Here is a 21,380-nt window from a genome sequence, read left to right as displayed (position 1 = left end):
TTTAAGTAACACAGAGTTTATTAACAAACAATTTATTACATACATATTTATACTGTGTGCGTGTACTAAGGGACACATACCACCAATCACACATTGACTCATGGCTACTAGACGCAAAGGATATCAGTTGTCCAGCTGCTTTTGTATGTTGGCCGTCTGGCACGCTTAGAGGTCAGCCAGCGGTCCACGGCAGGAGTGGGATCCAACTCCTCAACAGAAGACCCCCAGGCTGATCCTCATCAGGTCTTCGGTGGTAGAGACCCAAGGCAGCTTCTTGTCAATCTTAATCCGGTTCTGTGCAGAGAAGCCTCACTCACACTGGGCGGCTGAAATGGGCAGCACCAGCATAAGCTGCACCAACTCCAGTATGTTCTAGGGAAAAGATGATATCTTTCAATTCCATTGTAATCTTACCATTAACTTATCAAAACCAACCATAAAAGGACACCATACATAACCACTCTGGACTGTTAGTCTACCTTGTAATCGTGCCTGTAGGGGTCCTTTGTCAACATTGTCTCCCACATGCCACTAAGACTTGTCCTTGAAATTGTGGCTGACCAGGATTTTCAGCCCCTGCCACTCATCCTGGATTGCAGCCATGTTGCACCCCGATCTGTAGGATTTAAAAGAGCAAGTGAGTTTGCAAATATGTAAATGTACAGTATAAGTTTAGTCCGTCCCCTCGACCCGGGCGCGTACCAGGGACGCTCTGCACATGTCAATAGTCACCCTCGAAGCATCGTTACCCATCGCTCCACAAAAGCAAGGGGAACCACTACTTCAAGGTCTCAGAGCTAGTGACGACACCGATTGAAACGGTCTTCTGACCATGTGTCAGGGTTTAGCACTCTGAAAGTCTCCACCGGGGTCTGGACACCCTCATTCTTCAGCAAACCACCAAACCTGGCTTTGAGATCATCCACGCCAATGTTGATGGCCGCCTCCATGTGCTGCTTCAGCTAGGGATTGGTGAGGTCCGTGTAGCCTTTCAGATTCCCCTTCAGTGTTATACCCTTTAACAGAAATAACACACACACACACACACACACACACACACAATGAAAGGTCTGGCCATTTGTCTGTCTCCCATAAACATTTTTTAAAGACTTCTCCACTGCATTTCCCTCCTTATCCTCAAATTGTTCTATTGGGTAACGAATACATTGATTCCCACACTGAGAATCTGTCTTAATCATCGATTTCTCTTACATCCTAACAAGCTCTCATCCTAACACACCTGGAATCTCCTCTCATCACCCTGCTGCTGAGAAAGCATGGTCTGGATCTTCTCCATCATGCCTCCTGCCTTTGCCCTAAGCTTTAGTGCTTCCAGTCTGGTCACTGTCTTCCTCAACTCTGACATGGCTTGGGGGAGGATCAGGTAATTTCTTTGCAGGGTGAGGCTAAGTGAGGATAGCTCCTCAACTCTGACATGGCTTGGGGGAGGATCAGGTAATTTCTTTGCAGGGTGAGGCTAAGTGAGGATAGCTCCTCAACTCTGACATGGCTTGGGGGAGGATCAGGTAATTTCTTTGCAGGGTGAGGCTAAGTGAGGATAGCTCCTCAACTCTGACATGGCTTGGGGGAGGATCAGGTCATTTATTTGCAGGGTGAGGCTAAGTGAGGATAGCTCCTCAAACATGTCAGAGAAAATGGCAGAATACACACGTGCATTCTCCATTTCCCACTATATCGGTTAAGTAGTGAGTAAATAAACTAGCACCTGTAAATTACTTTATTCTGAAAGTTCATTTGAGTCTTGGACCTATTTTTTAAAACTAGTGTTGTATTCCATTTCCTGTGTAAAACTGACCTTCTTTGCCTGCCCTTGAACATCCGCTGTTGTTGATGTGTTGCAGAACAACGGAGTACTGGCCTTCGTCAGCGGTAAGGTCCTTGTCTTGTCCATGCCGCAGGAACACTTTGAGCGCTCTGTGGACATGGGGGATCCAGCGAGTTCCCTTGACGCTAGACGGTGTGCAAATATCTACACTGAGCTCTTGCTCGAGAACATAGAGCTCTCGTTTGGATTTTCCGCTGAAGTGATACATCTTCTGAAGTGATACATTTCAGATTCAGAAGATCATACACGACAGACACATTTGGCTCTTTCTTCTGAATGGTCAGTATTGCCAGCTCGAGCCTGTGAAAGTCAGAACAGAATCTTCCAAACAATTCACCCCTCTTACATCTCTTGTGCCAACAGAAAACTATAATTCTGTGGTATTTACCATTCCAGCACTTAGAGCACACACAGACACACACAGTATTGTTTAACATTATCTGCTAGCAAATAAAACTAGATCAGATAATTTATTAGTTACAAATATATGTGGCATACAGTGGATTGGGATTATATGCCCCCCTTCCTCTCTGCAGGTGGTCAATCACTCCCCCACGGTGGCACCATCTGCCCGAAGGAGACCCACTTCTTCATCCATGACCCTCCATCTTCCTTTGGGCAAACAGCACGAAATGCGGCCTTGGTGGCATCCAAAACACCTCGAATGGACAAAAAAAAACAATAATAAAAAAGCATTTATTACAAAATAAATTCAATCTCCATTACGAATAATGATTAAACTTTACACCAAAATAAAGCCTATAAAGATAAACAATCTACCAATGGCATGGAGTGTTCCGAAGTCTGTTGTCCGACCAAATTTGACTAAAGGTTCTTTCGCAATTTAGTATGGTATGTTTATCTTATTTTCAGCTGTCTCCTCCTCAGACAGCAGCACTTGCCTTCTCAAGGCTGCTGACACCGTGCTTTATGGTGTCTCCTGTCTCAACATGTTCAGATCTCTGCACTGGATATGCCGCAGACAGATGTTATGTTTCACTGCGCTATATCTCTTTTCAGATGCGGGTTTTCCTGACACGAAGACCGGGTTGTCCGCCTGTTTCAACCTTCTACAATATTTGCAGAACATTACATTGTTTTCTAACTCTAGCCATGGTAACATTTTGAACCAATTCGCATTGAATCTATATGTTCTCCCTCCTCCGGCTACAGTGGACGTTGAAGTGACAGCCGGGGACACCGTAGCTTCGCTAACCGCCTCATGTAAACCTTGTGAAGAGGCTTCATTAGTTGAACCTTGCGAATCCCCCTCGCCTGATTACTCTTTCTCCTCGTCTCTTATTCGCTTAAAATACAATTGAATGGGCTTCATTTTTAGCGATGTCTGCACGTTAATTTACAGCCTATACCTATACTTTTCCCTCAGTGTTGTTCACCTTTCTCTCACTCTGACTGGACTGCGTCAGCACTGAAAACCCTACTGTGGTTGGCGCTTGTGGGAAAAAGAGAATAGATTACGGTAGATTGTAATCTTTACTCGCACTGTGCTCGTAAATCATTTTCCGGTTCGCACAAATCAATTTCAGGGCAAATGCGAGTGAAATACTCGCATTGTAGAGCCCTGGATACCTTTTACAGAATGGTCTGAGTTGTTATGATACGCCATTTAAACCCACAAGGTTACAATGAACATTGGGGCGAGGAGAGTAATAGTTTACTCCAGCAGACGATGGAGGTGGAGAGAATAGATTACGACATTGGAGGGGTGCTACTTCACAGCCTGAGTGGGGGACACAGGATCTGGTGGGTAAGCATGGTCTAGTCCCAAATGGCACCCTGTTCTCTATGTAGTGCCCTACTGTTGACCAGTGCCCATAGGGATATGGGACTCTACTCAAAAGTAGTGCACTTTATAGGGAACATTTTGTAATTTGAGATGCAGACATGGGCTCAAGCATAATTTGGAAAAAATAGAGGTCAGTGAACAGTAATAAGGGCCAGTTTCCCAGACACAGATTAAGCCTAGTCCTGGACTAAACAACACAGTCAATGGAGAATCTCCATTGAAATAGCTTTGTAGTCCAGGACTGAACGTATTATCTGGGTCTGGGAAACTGGCCCTGATGGTGTGTGGTCGCGATCTTCAGAGAAATGTCCTTTATGCTGATAGGAAACGTCTAGTCACCTAGGCAGCATAACATAATTGGCGATGAGGAGTTTGCTGACTGTTTGTGCTGTCATTGTTCCAGGGCTCAGTTCCAAGCTGTGTGAGGAGATCCGTGACACGTTTCGGTCACATTTTGACTGTATCAGTGGCGCCGCACCAAAGTGCAGAGAATCCTGTTCAACACTACAGCACACTGCTGAGTTTAGCCTCACTGCAAAGGTCTGTGTTTGTCTTCTTTGAGTCAAAAGTAGCCTTCGTTGCCCAATAATACTAAACCCAGAAGGAATACCAAATGTCTAGTTTTGAGTCAGACCTGGGCCTGTATTCAAAAAGCTTTAGTAGGACTGCTGATCTAGGATCAGGTCCTCCCTGTCCATAATAATCTGATTCAACATCAAATTATATTTTATTGGTTGCATACACATATTTAGTAGATGTTATTGCAGGTGTAGGTAAATGCTTGTGTTCCTAGCTCCCAGCATTTCAGTAATATCTAGCTGTAAAGACATTAAGGACAGTATGTGGATATAATATTTAGTATATCTAGAATACGTAGGGTAGAATAGTGACTATGATATAAAAGGCAAAACTGATCCTAGATCAGCACTCTGAGAAGTTTGATGAATACGGGCCCTAGTCCTCGCCTGCCTTCAGGTCTGCTGACAATGTGCTCCTGTTTCATAATGACCAGGCCCTAACCCTGAGCCCAGGCCCTACAGAGGGCGCTCATGAGCACATCATCCTCTCTCTCTCTCTCTCTCTCTCTCTCTCTCTCTCTCTCTCTCTCTCTCTCTCTCTCTCTCTCTCTCTCTCTCTCTCTCTCTGTTGTTCCACCAGCAGCAGAATCCCTCTGTGATGAATACACACATCACCTCACGCATGGCTGGACTACTGCTGCCTGTCCACAGCCTCACCACAGTCAGGTAGGTACCCATAGTCAGACACTAGGTCTGCATCCCAAATGGCACCCTATTCCTTATATAGTGCACTACTTTTGACCATAGCCCCTTGTCAAAAGTAGTGCACTATGTACGGAATAGGGTTCCATTTGGGATGCAAACCAAGGACAATGACTACATTGTGATAGAAGGGCAATACGTTCTACTCTGCTGACCATAGCATTTTGTTACTAATGCCTTGTATTAAATACATGTCAATTCAATTGTCCCTCAGTGTAAATTGCTGATGTTGGTGGTTTCTCCAGTGGCCTGAGTTGAGGTGTGGAGCCCTTGGAACTGATTAGGTCTGTGTGCCCTTTACCTGCAGCCAGACTCCTTCACCCCTCAGGCTTGTTCCAGATGTGTCATTACAAACGCTTGTATGATGTCCATCTGAAAGACTTATAGTAAAATCGCATGTCTTTATTACATTGTAATTACATGTGTAAGTACAGTGTTTGAATGGATCAGTTGAATTATTATTTAATACACAGGGAATTGCTGGCCTCTCAGCGAAAGTGTTTGTTTGTGTCCGAATGGCACCCTTCTATTTATAGTGGACTACTTTTGACTAGGTTCCCTACAGGTCTCTGGTCAAAAGTAGTGCACTACACAGGGAGTAATGTGCCATTTGGGACTTAACCTGTATGTATTGTGATGCCTCTCCCACTTCAGTGAGAAGACTCGCTGGGAATCCTTGGTCAGCTGCACCCTCCAGCCTGTTCCACAGCTTTCCCCCACGGGGAAATCTGTATCCTTCAAACTATTGTCCAGATTCAACTCCAATTGCCATTTTTAAGATCAATGGTGATATTATTTTTTATGGCAAATTTGCCCTGAAATCAATAGGCCTGTGTTTGGATATCTTTCACACCCAAGTCAGACTGTTCTCTCTGCTACCACACAGCAAGTGGTACCAATGCACCAAGTCTGGAACCAACAGCACCCTGAACAGCTCCAACCAGCCAGCCATAAGACTGCTAAATAGCTCATCAAATGGCTCCCTGCATTGACCCTATTTTGCACAAACTCTCTTGCACTGACTCTATACACACATACTGGACTCTACCCACACACTCACACATACTGGACTCTACCCACACACTGACACATACTGGACTCTACCCACACACTGACACATACTGGACGCTACTCACACATACTTACATACTTATAGTAGTGAATAATTACAATTTAACAGATTAACACTGGAGTAATAAATGAGCAGATGATGATGTGCAAGTAGAGATACTGGTGTGCAAAAGAGCAGAAAAGTAAATAAAATAAAAACAGTATGGGGATGAGGTAGGTAGATTGGGTGGGCTATTTACAGATGAACTATGTACAGCTGCAGCAATCGGTTAGCTGCTCAGATAGTTGATGTTTAAAGTTGGTGAGGGAAATAAGTCTCCTACTTCAGCGATTTTTGCAACTGCAATTGCAGTACTGGTACCCCTTGTATTTAGCCATGTTATTTTCTACTCCCTGTATATAGATAGCAATGTTATTTTCTACTCCCTGTATATAGATAGCCATGTTATTTTCTACTTCCTGTATATAGATAGCCATGTTATTTTCTACTTCCTGTATATAGATAGCCATGTTATTTTCTACTTCCTGTATATAGATAGCCATGTTATTTTCTACTTCCTGTATAAAGATAGCCATGTTATTTTCTCTTTCCTGTATATAGATAGCCATGTTATTTTCTACTTCCTGTATAAAGATAGCCATGTTATTTTCTACTTCCTGTATATAGATAGCCATGTTATTTTCTACTTCCTGTATAAAGATAGCCATGTTATTTTCTACTTCCTGTATATAGATAGCCATGTTATTTTCTACTTCCTGTATAAAGATAGCCATGTTATTTTCTACTTCCTGTATATAGATAGCCATGTTATTTTCTACTTCCTGTATAAAGATAGCCATGTTATTTTCTACTTCCTGTATATAGATAGCCATGTTATTTTCTACTTCCTGTATAAAGATAGCCATGTTATTTTCTACTTCCTGTATAAAGATAGCCATGTTATTTTCTACTTCCTGTATATAGATATCCATGTTATTTTCTACTTCCTGTATAAAGATAGCCATGTTATTTTCTACTTCCTGTATATAGATAGCCATGTTATTTTCTACTTCCTGTATAAAGATAGCCATGTTATTTTCTACTTCCTGTATATAGATAGCCATGTTATTTTCTACTTCCTGTATAAAGATAGCCATGTTATTTTCTACTTCCTGTATATAGATAGCCATGTTATTTTCTACTTCCTGTATATAGATAGCCATGTTATTTTCTACTTCCTGTATAAAGATAGCCATGTTATTTTCTACTTCCTGTATATAGATAGCCATGTTATTTTCTACTTCCTGTATAAAGATAGCAATGTTATTTTCTACTTCCTGTATATAGATAGCCATGTTATTTTCTACTTCCTGTATAAAGATAGCCATGTTATTTTCTACTTCCTGTATATAGATAGCCATGTTATTTTCTACTTCCTGTATATAGATAGCCATGTTATTTTCTACTTCCTGTATAAAGATAGCCATGTTATTTTCTACTTCCTGTATATAGATAGCCATGTTATTTTCTACTTCCTGTATATAGATAGCCATGTTATTTTCTACTTCCTGTATAAAGATAGCCATGTTATTTTCTACTTCCTGTATATAGATAGCCATGTTATTTTTTACTTCCTGTATAAAGATAGCCATGTTATTTTCTACTTCCTGTATATAGATAGCCATGTTATTTTCTACTTCCTGTATAAAGATAGCCATGTTATTTTCTACTTCCTGTATATAGATAGCCATGTTATTTTCGACTTCCTGTATATAGATAGCCATGTTATTTTCACTGTGTATTTATTTAATCCTCGTGTCACTATTTCTAGTTATTTTTTATTTGTTTTTATCTTTTAACTCTTCATTGTTGGAAAAGTACACGTAAGCATTTTACTGTTAGTCTAAACCTGTTGTTTACAGAGCATGTAAAATAATAAAATGGATTAGATATCTTATCCCATCTTTATTTCCCTTAACTGTGTTCTCAGTATAGTAGCCTGACAGTGTTGGCTGTGGCCAGATGCAACAAGGATGGCTCTTTCCTCAGGTCCAATGCACTTCAGAAGTTGAAAAAAAGGGCATCGATGTGTCTCTTGGAACACTTTTCCCCTTGACCACTGGACTGGTGAGCAATATGCCTGTCATATGATACAAATGAGATATATGGAAGATGCTATGTAACATAAAGAAGTACCCTAGACTTGAGATGACACACGAGCCATGATAACATCAGTCTTTTTTTATGACGTGGATGATGTTTCAAGGCACCCCCCCTCCCCCCTCAGTTGAATGCATTCAGTTGTACAACTGACTAGGTATCCCTTGGGGTTATTGTATCAAAATAGAAGGTTCTGGATAATATGAGCCTTTGATTGAATTAATTGAGAGAATAAATGTATTTAATTAACTGAAAATGTATATCCAAAATAGTTGTCCGTTTTAACAAGTTTTTTTTTCGTATTTGAGTCCAGACCCTTTGATCAAGGTGGGAGACACCCCTTCCTCACTGTCTGCTCCAATCACAGCAGTGTTTCCTGCCTGCTCGGCCACGTTGTGCAGCGTGCTGGGGAGAAGGGCCTGCCTGCACTGGTACCAGCACTATGGTGTGGAGGAGCAGGACTTTCAGGAGGCTTTGGACTCATGCTCAGCTGTCATGCAGGAATATGGCACTCAGTGGCATCCTGTTAGGGCACTCCGTGGCATCCTGTTGGGGCACTCCGTGGCATCCTGTTGGGGCTGCTAATAAAAAGTCAAGCAGCTGTCTGTCATATATGTCTGAAAAAATGATGGCAGTGTTGGAATGGAAACCAGTCATAAGGTCAACTTAACACTTGTGTGAAGTGGACATGATGAACCACTATGGACTTCAATTCAGAGCCACAGAAGTAGGTTATGGCTTTGCTTCAATGGTCATTGTACAGTCAAATATTCCCACTAGTTTTTTAAAATGTATTTTTAATCCTTTTTCCCCTCTCATAGGTGATGATATTAAGTATTTTATTTGTAATAAAATATGTATTGTGTATTTCAGATGTCTCACAAATGAATAGCCCATAAAGCAACCCATCTCCCCCAAAGGACATGGGCGGAACAATCTCCATGTTTTGTTCTTCAGTCACTCTGAGAATGTGCTGTGGCGGGCAGGCCGCAAGCAATGTCGATAGAAGAGGAATATTGGGACAGGGACACAGAAAGGTAGATTTCTGAGGAGGAATGAAGAGAATGTGGAAAGCAGAGGTTGGATGTGAATTTGAGGAAGATGGTGATAAAAAAAAATGGAGATTGGGTGTTGAAGAAGGTTGGTGTCAAGTGTGAACAGAGTGAGCTGTGTTCTGGAGGTGAAATGAAAGTGAATGACTGCTAGTTAAGTTATTATTTTACCTTTATATATATTTTTTAATTTAACTAGTAGCTACTGTCTTGTCTCATCGCTACAACTCCCGTACGGGCTTGGGAGAGACGAAGGTCGAAAGCCATGCGTCCTCTGAAACACAACCCAACCAAGCCGCACTGCTTCTTAACACAGCGCGCATCCAACCCGGAAGCCAGCCGCACCAATGTATCGGAGGAAACACTGTGCACCTGGCGACCTTGGCTAGCGTGCACTGCGCCCAGCCCGCCACAGGAGTCGCTGGTGCGCGATGAGACAAGGATATCCCTACCGGCCAAACACTCCCTAACCCGGGCGACACTAGGCCAATTGTGCGTCGCCCCACGGACCTCCCGGTCGCGGCCGGCTGCAACAGAGCCTGGGAGCAAACCCAGGGTCTCTGGTGGCACAACTAGTGCTGCGATGCAGTGCCCTAGACCACTGCGGCACCCGGGAGGCTATTTTACCTTTATTTAACTAGGCAAGTCAGTTAAGAACAATTTATTATTTACAATGACCACCTACACCGACCAAACCCTAACCCGGACAACGCTGGGCCAATTCTGCGCTGCCCTATGGGACTCCCAATCACGGCCGGTTGTTATACAGCCTGGAATCAAACCAGGGTCTGTAGTGACGCCTCTAGCACTGGGATGCAGTGCCTTAGACCGCTGTGCCACTCGGGAGCTCAGTGGGGTGGAAGGTGTGGTGAAGTGCTCGGAGTCCAAGCTTGCGTCGATGGACATGATAAAGAAGAATCTGGTCCGGTGGGAGTGACATTTTTTGTGAGTAGTGGATCTGTGCCATCACAGAGGGATAGGCCATCGAGTGATGTAAGGTTGGCTTCTTAGCAAATGGTTATCAACAGTACCGCAGCAATGGAACAGACATCACAGAAAATAGATGTTGTGGTGGCAGCTTGCAGAGAGGTATTTGGGTACATGAGATTTAACTTCAGAAGAGTTACAGGGTGTGTTGAGTAGTGGTGTCCTATCCTCCCAGGCCATTGGCATGGTGCAGGAGCAGATAGGGTAAACGTTTAGACGCACCTACTCATTCAAGGGTTTTTCTTTATTTTTTACTATTTTCTACATTGTAGAATAATAGTGAAGACGTCAAAACTATGAAGTAACACATATGGAATCATGTAACCAAAAAAGTGATAAAACAAATCAAAATATATTTTATTTTTTTAATTCTTCAAAGTAGCCACCCTTTCTTTGCTTTGATGACAGCTTTGCACACTCTTGGCATTCTCTCAACCAGCTTCATGAGGTAGTCACATGAATGAATTTAAATTAACAGGTGTGCCTTGTTAATTTGTGGAATTTCTTTCCTTCTTAATGCATTTGAGCCAATCAGCTGTGTTGTGATAGGGTTGGTACACATAAGATGGCCTTTCATCAAATAGGGCTAAATCCATATTATGGCAAGAACAGCTCAAATAACCTAAGAGAAATGACAGTCTATCATTACTTTAAATCATGAAGGTCAGTCAATCTGGAAAATTTCAAGATATTTGAAAGTTTCTTCAAAGGCAGTCGCAAAAACCACCAAGCGCTATGATGAAACTGGCTCTCATGAGGACCGCCACAGGAAAATAAGACCCAGAGTTACCTCTGCTGCTGAGGATAAGTTCATTCGAGTTACCAGCCTCAAATCGCAAATTAACTGCACCTCAGATTGCAGCCCATATAAATGCTTCACAGAGACCAAGTAACAGACGCATCTCAACATCAACTGTTCAGAGGAGACTGTGTGAACCAGGCCTTCATGGTTGAATTGCTTCAAAGAAACCACTACTAAAGGACACCAATAATAAGAAGAGAGTTGCTTGGGCCAAGAAACATGAGCAATGGACATTAGACAGGTGGAAATCTGTCCTTTGGTCTGATTTTTGGTTCCAACCGCCGTGTCTTTGTGAGACGCAGAGTATGTGAACGGATGATCTCTGCGTGTGTGGTTCCCACCGTGAAGCATGGAGAAGGAGGTGTGATGGTTTGGGGTGCGTTGCAGGCGACACTGTAATTTATTTAGAATTCAAGGCACACGTAACCAGCATGGCTACCACAGCATTCTGCAGCGATACGCCATACCATCTAATTTGCACTTAGTGGGACTATCATTTGTTTTTCAACAGGACAATGACCCAACACACCTCCAAGCTGTGTAAGGGCTATTTGACCAAGAAGGAGAGTGATGGAGTGCAGCATCAGATGACCTGACCTCCACAATCACCCGACCTCAACCTTATTGAGATGGTTTGGGATGAGTTGGAATGCAGAGTGAAGAAAAAGCAGCCAACAAGTGCTCAGCGTATGTGGGAAAGCATTTCATGTGAAGCTGGTGGAGAGAATGTCAAGAGTTTGCAAAGCTGTCATCAAGGCAAAGGGTGGCTCCTTTGAATAATATAAAATACAATTTGATTTGTTTGGTTACTACATGATTCCATGTGTTATTTCCTAGTTGTCATGTCTTCCCTATTATTCTACAATATAGAAAAATAAAGAAAACCCCTTGAATGAGAAGGTGTGTCCAAACTTTGGACTGGTACTATGTGTGTGTATATACAGTGCCTTGCGAAAGTATTCGGTCCCCTTGAACTTTGCGACCTTTTGCCACATTTCAGGCTTCAAACATAAAGATATAAAACTGTATTTTTTTGTGAAGAATCAACAACAAGTGGGACACAATCATGAAGTGGAACAACATTTATTGGATATTTCAAACTTTTTTAACAAATCAAAAACTGAAAAATTGGGCGTGCAAAATTATTCAGCCCCTTTACTTTCAGTGCAGCAAACTCTCTCCAGAAGTTCAGTGAGGATCTCTGAATGATCCAATGTTGACCTAAATGACTAATGATGATAAATACAATCCACTTGTGTGTAATCAAGTCTCCGTATAAATGCACCTGCACTGTGATAGTCTCAGAGGTCCGTTAAAAGCGCAGAGAGCATCATGAAGAACAAGGAACACACCAGGCAGGTCCGAGATACTGTTGTGAAGATGTTTAAAGACGGATTTGGATACAAAAAGATTTCCCAAGCTTTAAACATCCCAAGGAGCACTGTGCAAGCGATAATATTGAAATGGAAGGAGTATCAGACCACTGCAAATCTACCAAGACCTGGCCGTCCCTCTAAACTTTCAGCTCATACAAGGAGAAGACTGATCAGAGATGCAGCCAAGAGGCCCATGATCACTCTGGATGAACTGCAGAGATCTACAGCTGAGGTGGGAGACTCTGTCCATAGGACAACAATCAGTCGTATATTGCACAAATCTGGCCTTTATGGAAGAGTGGCAAGAAGAAAGCCATTTCTTAAAGATATCCATAAAAAGTGTTGTTTAAAGTTTGCCACAAGCCACCTGGGAGACACACCAAACATGTGGAAGAAGGTGCTCTGGTCAGATGAAACCAAAATTGAACTTTTTGGCAACAATGCAAAACGTTATGTTTGGCGTAAAAGCAACACAGCTGAACACACCATCCCCACTGTCAAACATGGTGGTGGCAGCATCATGGTTTGGGCCTGCTTTTCTTCAGCAGGGACAGGGAAGATGGTTAAAATTGATGGGAAGATGGATGGAGCCAAATACAGGACCATTCTGGAAGAAAACCTGATGGAGTCTGCAAAAGACCTGAGACTGGGACGGAGATTTGTCTTCCAACAAGACAATGATCCAAAACATAAAGCAAAATCTACAATGGAATGGTTCAAAAATAAACATATCCAGGTGTTAGAATGGCCAAGTCAAAGTCCAGACATGAATCCAATCGAGAATCTGTGGAAAGAACTGAAAACTGCTGTTCACAAATGCTCTCCATCCAACCTCACTGAGCTCGAGCTGTTTTGTAAGGAGGAATGGGAAAAAATGTCAGTCTCTCGATGTGCAAAACTGATAGGGACATACCCCAAGCGACTTACAGCTGTAATCGCAGCAAAAGGTGGCGCTACAAAGTATTAACTTAAGGGGGCTGAATAATTTTGCACGTCCAATTTTTCAGTTTTTGATTTGTTAAAAAAGTTTGAAATATCCAATAAATGTCGTTCCACTTCATGATTGTGTCCCACTTGTTGTTGATTCTTCACAAAAAAATACAGTTTTATATCTTTATGTTTGAAGCCTGAAATGTGGCAAAAGGTCGCAAAGTTCAAGGGGGCCGAATACTTTCGCAAGGCACTGTATATATATATTATATATATTTTTTTTTACAAAATGTAACGTGATTTAACACACACAACCACAAAGTAGGTGGCGGCATGCACAAACAAAATGTGTGAACGCCATGATGCCAAAGAAGCGACACATTTTCAAAAAAGTGACTCGCGAGAAATCTAGTGACTTTTTCTGGTGTTATTGGAGACTTTGAGACTCTGACGTGAAAGCACTTGTCGTACTTACTCTTCTCAACGAGCAGCAGGTGCTGCTGTGGGCCCCACCCCCGTCTCAAAGCACTCACAAGTGGCCCAGTCCTCACACAGCAGTCCCTCCCAGCTGCAGTCAGAACAGGAGATGTTCACCCCTCCGTGTCCAGACTGGAAATGAATCGCGCATGTGGGAAGCCACCGCTGGCTGATCCCGCCCTGGTTTATATAAAAAAAAATATTTTTTAACCTGAATTAGGGCCAGACTAGTTAACATAATTCTCACATTGCCATTGACAGTTTTTTCTATTGTCTCTTTTTGGTCCATTTAGATTGTAAACAATTTTTTTTTTTAAATGTTATGGTTAAAAATGTTCCTGTTTTACTGTGACTTGTTGTAGGCTCCTAAGTGGACCATGAGGTTAAAAACCAAACCAAATTTAGAAAAGTAAACTAAAAAAATTAAATAGAAAACTAAGTAACTCAGCCAGAGTGTCTCTTTTGGGTCACTTTTGCAGGTCCCAAGCCCAGATAAAGAAGGAGGGTTGGAATTGTGACATAAAATAAACCAAGATTGGACAGAAGAACGTTCATTTGTAATTCTAAACATATTTAGGGTGTTTTTTTACTGACTTTTTATCTCTCCCACGACGTTATTCCTCTCTCCTACAGCGTACATCACAATTACATGCACATTGTCAATAATACAAATTAAGCGATGACGTAATTTATCGACGTCTAGCGACTTTTAGGACAGCCAATAGCCACGTTCCTTACTGAGGAGTCGGCAACACTGACATTGCGAGATCTTCTAACTTCTCCGTTTCCGTATTTCCAAACGTGTTCTATCCTCAAGAAGGGCAAAAATATATTATTTCCCGCCATCCTTTTGATTTTTTTGTCACCTTTTCTAAGAAATAACTTTTTCTCTCGCTGCCTGTGTAAGTTTCTCTCTTCGGTGTGACTCTTGGGATGAAATTATCATACTAGCGTAGCGTTATTTTACGAGTAGCCAGGCTACAAGGCCCTGCTAGCTAGCGTTTTTAGCTACGCTAGCTGATATGTAGCTAGCTAACGTTAGATTGCGACTTTTTTTTAATACTAATTCAGTTTTTAATGTTGTATGGTGTATTTTGCTTGTGCATTTTCTTAGGTAACTAAAACGCTGACAATGTGGCTGTTCAACTGTGAACTAACCGGCTAGCATACACAGTGGCTAGCTAGCTAACGTTAGGAATCGTGCTATGGTGGGCTGTTTATTTTTTTGTTTGACCTTTTATTTAACTAGGCAAATCAGTTAATAAGAGCAAATTCTTATTTTCAATGACGGCCTAGGAACAGTGTGCTAACTTCCTCAAGTGATGGCATAGCTTTTGGTTTTTCTAACTAGTTTCACGTATCCTGATTTGTTCTAGCCAGATGAGTGCGTTTCGCACTGGTTGCTTTGTGATGGTTTTCTTCTCTTCTCGGCATTTAACTGAAATGTCGCCCCCTCCAATTATGTTCATGGACGATGATTATGAAACCCTGAATCACGGTGTGCGACTGGAGATTTTTTTATCTCGCTCGCCGTAAAAAGTAATCTATCTAGTTTTTACAAATTATATATTTTTAAAGGTGTCAGTATATGTTGGCGTTAAATTGACCAATGGCGTATGTGTGCTCTACATGAAATGTATTTTGTGGCATGACGTTTTGACTAGTAGCCGTCACAGTAGGGTGTGGGCTGCTTCTTTTTGATTTGTGCAGCAGAACGACCAATCGTGTGCCAGCTATTACTCTTATGCCTATGGTGCATTTCCAGTAGACTTTACCCTGGTGTTTGGACTGAAGACTTGTTTTTGTCCACCTCAGAGGCCTGGCCTCCCCCAAAATCGAAAGGTCTTGGGCCGTGAACTTACTCAGGCCAGACCTGGGAAATGAAGATTACTTTTTTTCCCGAACATGGTTAACACACCTCACAAAGTAACTGTTCCAAGTCCTTGGCCATAGTGATGGAAACACTTTCCTTATTAGTAATACACCAGGGTGTATGGACTGGAGTAACAACACCGCTGTATTGGAAAAGCCCATATCTGACTCTCTGTGGACTGATGCATATCAAAGAAAATGATTAAAGGCACGGACAGAAAGCACGGGGTGGCACAATTCTATCCAGGCGGAGCGGTCGGTGGTTCTCATTGCACGCGGAAGCCGCTCAGCCAGAGAAAATAGGATTCTGCTCTTATTTTCATGGGGTGCCGTTGTTGACCAATCACAGTAGAACATGTAGCCTGCGTGGCGATACATCCACACTTGACGTCCAACAGCAGGATCAGCTAACTTGCCCACTGGCAAACACTTGTCAGTTTAGAGTCACGTTTAACAATACATTTTTTTCCCCCTTAATACATTTTTGGATTTATCATTTCTGTTGCGTGTAAATACTTTTTTTTATGAATGCTTATAGCGTTTCTTCGTTCGTACGTCGATTATGTTTATTCCGTTGCTATGGTCACAGTCTTTGGAACAGCTGCCGGAGACACTAGCCGCTTTGATTTGAGGGACAAGTGGTGTACTCAGAGGGGTACTAGGCGATATTCCGCTGTCCGAAAAACTGTCCATGGCTAATTTCATTCCCCTATTTATCAATTATGGTGTGTATGTGTATGGTATGTCGAGATGTAGGCCTAATGATTGATGGGTTATTGCTAGATATTAAGTATCTACAGAAATGTGTTTTTTTGTGGTCTGGATATTCTGATGGTCTGAAATATATGCTTGTTTCTCATATAGTTTTGAGAGTTTCTGGCAAATACACAATTTCATGCCAGCGACGCAGAGAATAAATACTTTTGTATATATAGTGTATGTGGACACACCTTCAAATTAGTGGATTTTGTCATTTCAGCCACACCCGTTGCAGACAGGTGTATAAAATCGAGCACACAGCCATGGCCAAGCAGCCGCACACGAACCTAAGATCACCATGTGCAATGCCAAGTGTCGGCTGGAGTGGTGTAAAGCTCACCGCCATTGGACTCTGGAGTAGTGGAAATGCGTTCTCTGGCGTGATGAATCACGCTTCACCATCTGGCAGTCCGACGGACAAATCTGGGTATGGCGGATGCCAGGAGAACCCTACCTGCCTCGTTGCATAGTGCCAACTGTTAACATTTTGGGGAGGAGGAATAATGGTCTGTGGCTGTTTTTCATGGTTCGGGCTAGGCCCCTTGGTTCCAGTGAAGGGAAATCTTAACACTATAGCATACAATTTCATTCTAGATGATTCTGTGTTTCCAACTTTGTGGAAACAATTTGGGGAGCGCCCTTTCCTGTTTCAGCATGACAATGACCCCGTGCATAAAGTGAGGTCCATACAGAAATGCTTTGTCCTGTGGAAGAACTTGACTGGTCTGCACAGAGCCCTGACCTCAACACCGTTGAACACCTTTGGGATTAATTGGAACGCAGACTGCAAGGCAGTCCTAATTGCCCGACCTCACCAATGCTCTTGTGGTTGAATGCAAGCAAGTCCCCGCAGAAATGTTCCAACATCTAGTGGAAATCCTTCCCAGAAGAGTGGAGGCTGTTATAGCAGCAAAGGGGGGACCAACTCCATATTAATGCCCATGATTTTGGAATGACATGTTCGACGAGCAGGCGTCAACATACTCTTGGTCATGTAGTGTATATGTGACTTAATGAAGGAGAATATTGCATGAAACTTGTGAACCTTTTAACACTTGATTGAATAAAGTGAAGCCTGGAATTGTAGATTGAAAGCCTGCCATTATACTATGGTGACGGTTCATACCTGATGCATTTAATGTATGCACAGCTGATTTGAGATGGAACACTCATCCAGTTTAATGGTTGAACTTTGTCACTCCTGGAGATGACATAATCTTTCAGATGTTAGAATCTCCGACCTACCGTTGTTGCCTTGTATATATTTTTTTATGGTGTTTCCATTTTGTAGTGGCGTAAGTGTCGTATTGGGACCTTCAGACTTGTGCACAGCGTAGTCCTTTTCAGCACGTTTTCAGTTGCTGTTTTCATTCTCAAGGTGTCACCTGTTTTGGTGATGTTATAGTGGAATGGTCGGGAGAGCATTGGTGAGCTGGACACGACTGTTCTGCAATAATGCTATTATGTACCCCTCTGTCTACAGGTGGTGCTGTTTGTGCTGTTGTCGGAATGGAGGTGGTCATCCATTTACAGGGGCTCAGAATCACTGCAGGTTCTGAGGACGTTCGCAATTTCTTCACTGGCCTCAAAATCCCAGATGGTGGGGTGCACATTATTGGTGGGGAGCGTGAGGAGGCTTTCATAATCTTTGCTTCCGATGAAGACGCGAGGCGGGCGATGACCCGTTCGGAGGGATCCATCAAAGGTTTTCCGGTTCACTTACGGCTGAGCAGCAAGACAGAAATGCAGGCTGTTCTCAAGCAAAGTATAAAACCTGAGGTGACCAAAAAGAGGCCGTATAAGGAAAGTTTCAGAAGACCGGAAAGAGAAGGCAGGAATGAGGAACCTGGAAGAAAAGAGCTTGTAGAGATGGGCAGTAGATCAGGGTCTTACAGTAATGTACGTAGTCGGGCCCGAAAGCCTTCCTCACAGCCAAGCAGTCAAGATGACTTGTATTTGCTTATGCAAGGCATGCCTTTTACTACGAACGAAGACGACGTGAAAGAATTCTTTAACGGATTAGAGGTGGAGGACATTATTATAATGAGAAATGACCGCGGCCAACCAAATGTGAAAGGAATTGTCAAGTTCAAATCCAGACGGGATGCTAGAGAGGGTCTGAAAAGAAATCGGCATTACATTGGAAGTAGGTTTGTGGAACTCGATACATGCTCAGAAGAGCAGTATTTTAAGGCAGATGTTGGTAGGGAACCTGTTAAAGAAGACAGCAGTGGTAAGTATAGAAGAGGGCCTTCCTCGGCTCCCACTGAGAGGTCTCCAGACCGTGCTAGGTCTTTCTCACCAGTGGCCTACAGGTCTAAGTCCCCTTCTCCTTCCAATGATGAGTTCTGTGTCTTGGTGGAAAACCTTCCCTACTTAGTGGAGAAGAGGGACATAAAGGAGATCTTCCATCATGCAGACCTCAAGTATGATCAGATCCTTCACCTTCTTGACAAGTATGGGTCAGAGACGAGGTCCGCATTTGTGCTGTTCAACAACCTGAGGGACTACGGTGCCGCCTTGACTCTTCACAAGAAGAAATTTCTCAAACGATGTGTGTACATCTCTCCTATCTCGAAAGAGAAAATGGTCACCATGCTAGAATCTGGGGGAAATACAATGAAGGGCACACCACCCTCTGAAAGGTCTTCCAGCAGATCTCAGGAAAGGCCTCCAAGAGAGACCGAGAAGGATGTGTATGAATCTGAGAAGATTTGCCTGTATGTGCGAAACCTGCCTTTCGACGTGCGCAAAGTTGAGATTGTGGACTTCTTCCTAGGCTTCAGAATCTCAGAGGAGGCTGTTGTTTTGCTGCTTGACCATAAGGGCAATGGGCTTGGAGAGGCGTTGGTGATCTTTCAGACTGAGGAGGAGGCTATGAGGGCACAGTCTCTGAATGGGCAAGGGTTTCTTGGAACAAATCTCATCCTGAAATGCATTTCTCTGGCTCAGATGCGTGAATTTGGTGTTGGTGAACCTGCAGTGAAAGAGCAAAAGATAGAGAGAAGCTCAGAGAGGTACCTGGCCAGGAACAGTGAGGCGATGCCCCATCTGTACACTGATTACAGGGTCAACCCTGATATAGGCCATCTTCCTATGAACGACCTGCAGGTTCATATTCATGGAGGCAGCAGTCTGGGTCTCGATTCTCAAATGATGGAAAGCCCTGTTCTGCTTGACAACCGGGGCAATGGCTCTGCTCATAGACATGGAGGCTATGGACCTTCTGCACCCCAGCAGTTTGATGGTCCAACATGCCTGAAACTGGTTAATCTGCCTTCGACTATCAGAATTGACGAAATCTATGACTTTTGCTATGGATATCGTGTAATTCCTGGATCGGTCTCATTGCAGTACGACAACGAAGGGATTCCCAAAGGCTCAGCAACGGTTGTTTTTGGATCTCGCTTGGAGGCGTTAACGGCAGTTGAGGAATTGAGTGGAAGACCAATAGGCAGCAGAAAAGTAAAACTAGTTTTTGTGTGAAATTTGTCCTCCGTATAGAACAGGAAAGAACCTTTTTTGGGGCTTTAAAATGCGATGTTTTAGGAAGAACAACTCACAGTATTTGGTTAGTTTGATGGATTCCAACAATGGCGACTGAACAATTGTAGATTTAAAAAAATACTGTGTGTGTATATAGCCTTCTACTCGATGTGTAATGGACAAACCTTTTGTCCGTAGTCCCCCCCCCCCCCCCTTAAAGAATAACAAAATGATTTATTTGTATTTTGCTCATCGCTTGCTTGCCATGTAGCCTGTTTCTGAAGCTGTTTCTTTTTAGTGAAATTTGCCTGAAATTGTATTTTCTTTAACAGCTGCGTGAAGGTAGAACTTAATTTTGCTACTATTTGTTTAAATGTTTATTGCATTCTGTAGTGTAAAAGTTGTCCATTTAAACTTTAGTGGAAATTCTTTGATTAAAATTCATAATGTTCTCCTGTTGTCGTCTTCCAAGATTGTCTTAAGATATTTTGTTGTATGATAAATACTGCATTGCCCATGGTCCTTTTTTTTCCTCCCCTGTGGTCAATCTGGTGGTCTTTGGAATCAGAATGACCATGAATGCAATGTTATTTTACTTCAACTGGGGGACACACGCTAACCCTCAAATTGTTAAGTATCTATATACGTTAGGTATTCCCCAAATCATACCTCAAGTTATGCAGGATTTAACACAAGCAAAGGGCGCAACTGTCTGCATTCACTCCCTTTTTATTTTATTCTGTTGCAGATGCATATATTTAGTTTGTCAGGAGCAGTGAGAATAAAGCCCGAGTTTAGAATGCAGGAGACCTTCACGCTTTACTGAGAGTCCGTGAATTGCACCTACATTAATTCCAGCTACCCAATTTCCAGAAGTAACCAAGAGTTGGACTACGGTGACCAAAGGATAGAATGTTGTTCACTATTCTCACAGAAATTACGGTTTTCCCCTTTAAACCTTGAAGTAATAACTGGGTGGCCGGTAGCCTAGCGGTTAGATCTTTGGGCCAGTAATCAAAAGGTCACTTGGTTCGAATACCTTGGAGAAGGGCCCTAAGAATGGTCAATAACTCCACCCACCCAAGTCATAGACTGTTCATTCTGCAACCGTACAGCAAGCTCGGACCTCCCGAGTGGTGCAGCGATCTAAGGCACAATATCTCAGTGCCTGAGGCGTCACTACAGGCACCCTGGTTCAAATCCGGGCTGTATCACACCCAGCCGTGATTGGAGTCCCATAGGGCAGCGCACAATTGGCCCAACATCGTCTGGGTAGGGCTGGTGTAGGTTGTCATTGTAAATAAGAATTTGTTCTTAACTGACTTGCCTAGTTAAATAAGAAAAAGGAAAAAAAGCTGTACCTGAGCGCCAGGTCGGGAACCAAAAGGCTCCTTAACAGCTTCTACCACCAAACCATAAGGCAGCTGAGAAACTCATACAAACACTTTATCATACGCTGCTGTTACTTTATCCTGATTACCTAGTCTCTTTTACC

The 21,380-nt window shown here is 42.8% G+C and overlaps 1 protein-coding gene and 3 long non-coding RNA genes across 5 annotated transcripts; 3 read left to right on the top strand and 1 right to left on the bottom strand.

Moving 5' to 3' along the window:
* On the bottom strand, positions 1-3,261 carry LOC149984791 (uncharacterized). Its single transcript, XR_016483738.1, has 4 exons — positions 2,627-3,261; positions 1,817-2,505; positions 480-1,016; positions 1-372 (listed from the first exon to the last, which is right to left on the bottom strand). It is a non-coding gene; the product is annotated as an uncharacterized LOC149984791 (long non-coding RNA).
* LOC149984792 (uncharacterized) lies at positions 1,956-2,612 on the top strand. The gene is made up of 2 exons (XR_016483739.1): positions 1,956-2,125; positions 2,383-2,612. It is a non-coding gene; the product is annotated as an uncharacterized LOC149984792 (long non-coding RNA).
* A 1,540-nt stretch (positions 3,262-4,801) lies between the features above and the next one.
* On the top strand, positions 4,802-8,111 carry LOC149984790 (uncharacterized). The gene is made up of 4 exons (XR_016483737.1): positions 4,802-4,897; positions 5,148-5,217; positions 5,588-5,663; positions 7,975-8,111. It is a non-coding gene; the product is annotated as an uncharacterized LOC149984790 (long non-coding RNA).
* Positions 8,112-14,459: 6,348 nt separating this feature from the next.
* LOC149984789 (RNA-binding protein 12B-like) lies at positions 14,460-20,337 on the top strand. 2 transcript variants are annotated; one of them, XM_090186804.1, is made up of 2 exons: positions 14,460-14,670; positions 17,883-20,337. In XM_090186804.1, exon 2 carries the CDS (start codon positions 17,909-17,911, stop codon positions 19,883-19,885), a length of 1,977 nt encoding a protein of 658 aa, XP_090042930.1. In that variant the 5' UTR covers positions 14,460-14,670; positions 17,883-17,908; the 3' UTR covers positions 19,886-20,337. The 2 variants fall into 2 exon arrangements, with proteins under 2 accessions (XP_090042930.1, XP_090042935.1); XM_090186809.1 differs by having other exon boundaries at positions 14,505-14,670; positions 16,620-20,337.
* The last annotated feature ends 1,043 nt before the right edge of the window (positions 20,338-21,380 follow it).

This window comes from Oncorhynchus mykiss, chromosome 2, assembly GCF_057628025.1.
Source record: "Oncorhynchus mykiss isolate SJ-2025 chromosome 2, ASM5762802v1, whole genome shotgun sequence".
NCBI classification, from domain to species: Eukaryota; Metazoa; Chordata; class Actinopteri; order Salmoniformes; family Salmonidae; genus Oncorhynchus; species Oncorhynchus mykiss.
Note: the sequence above shows the minus strand (reverse complement) of the source record. Positions and strands in the feature narration are given on the sequence as shown.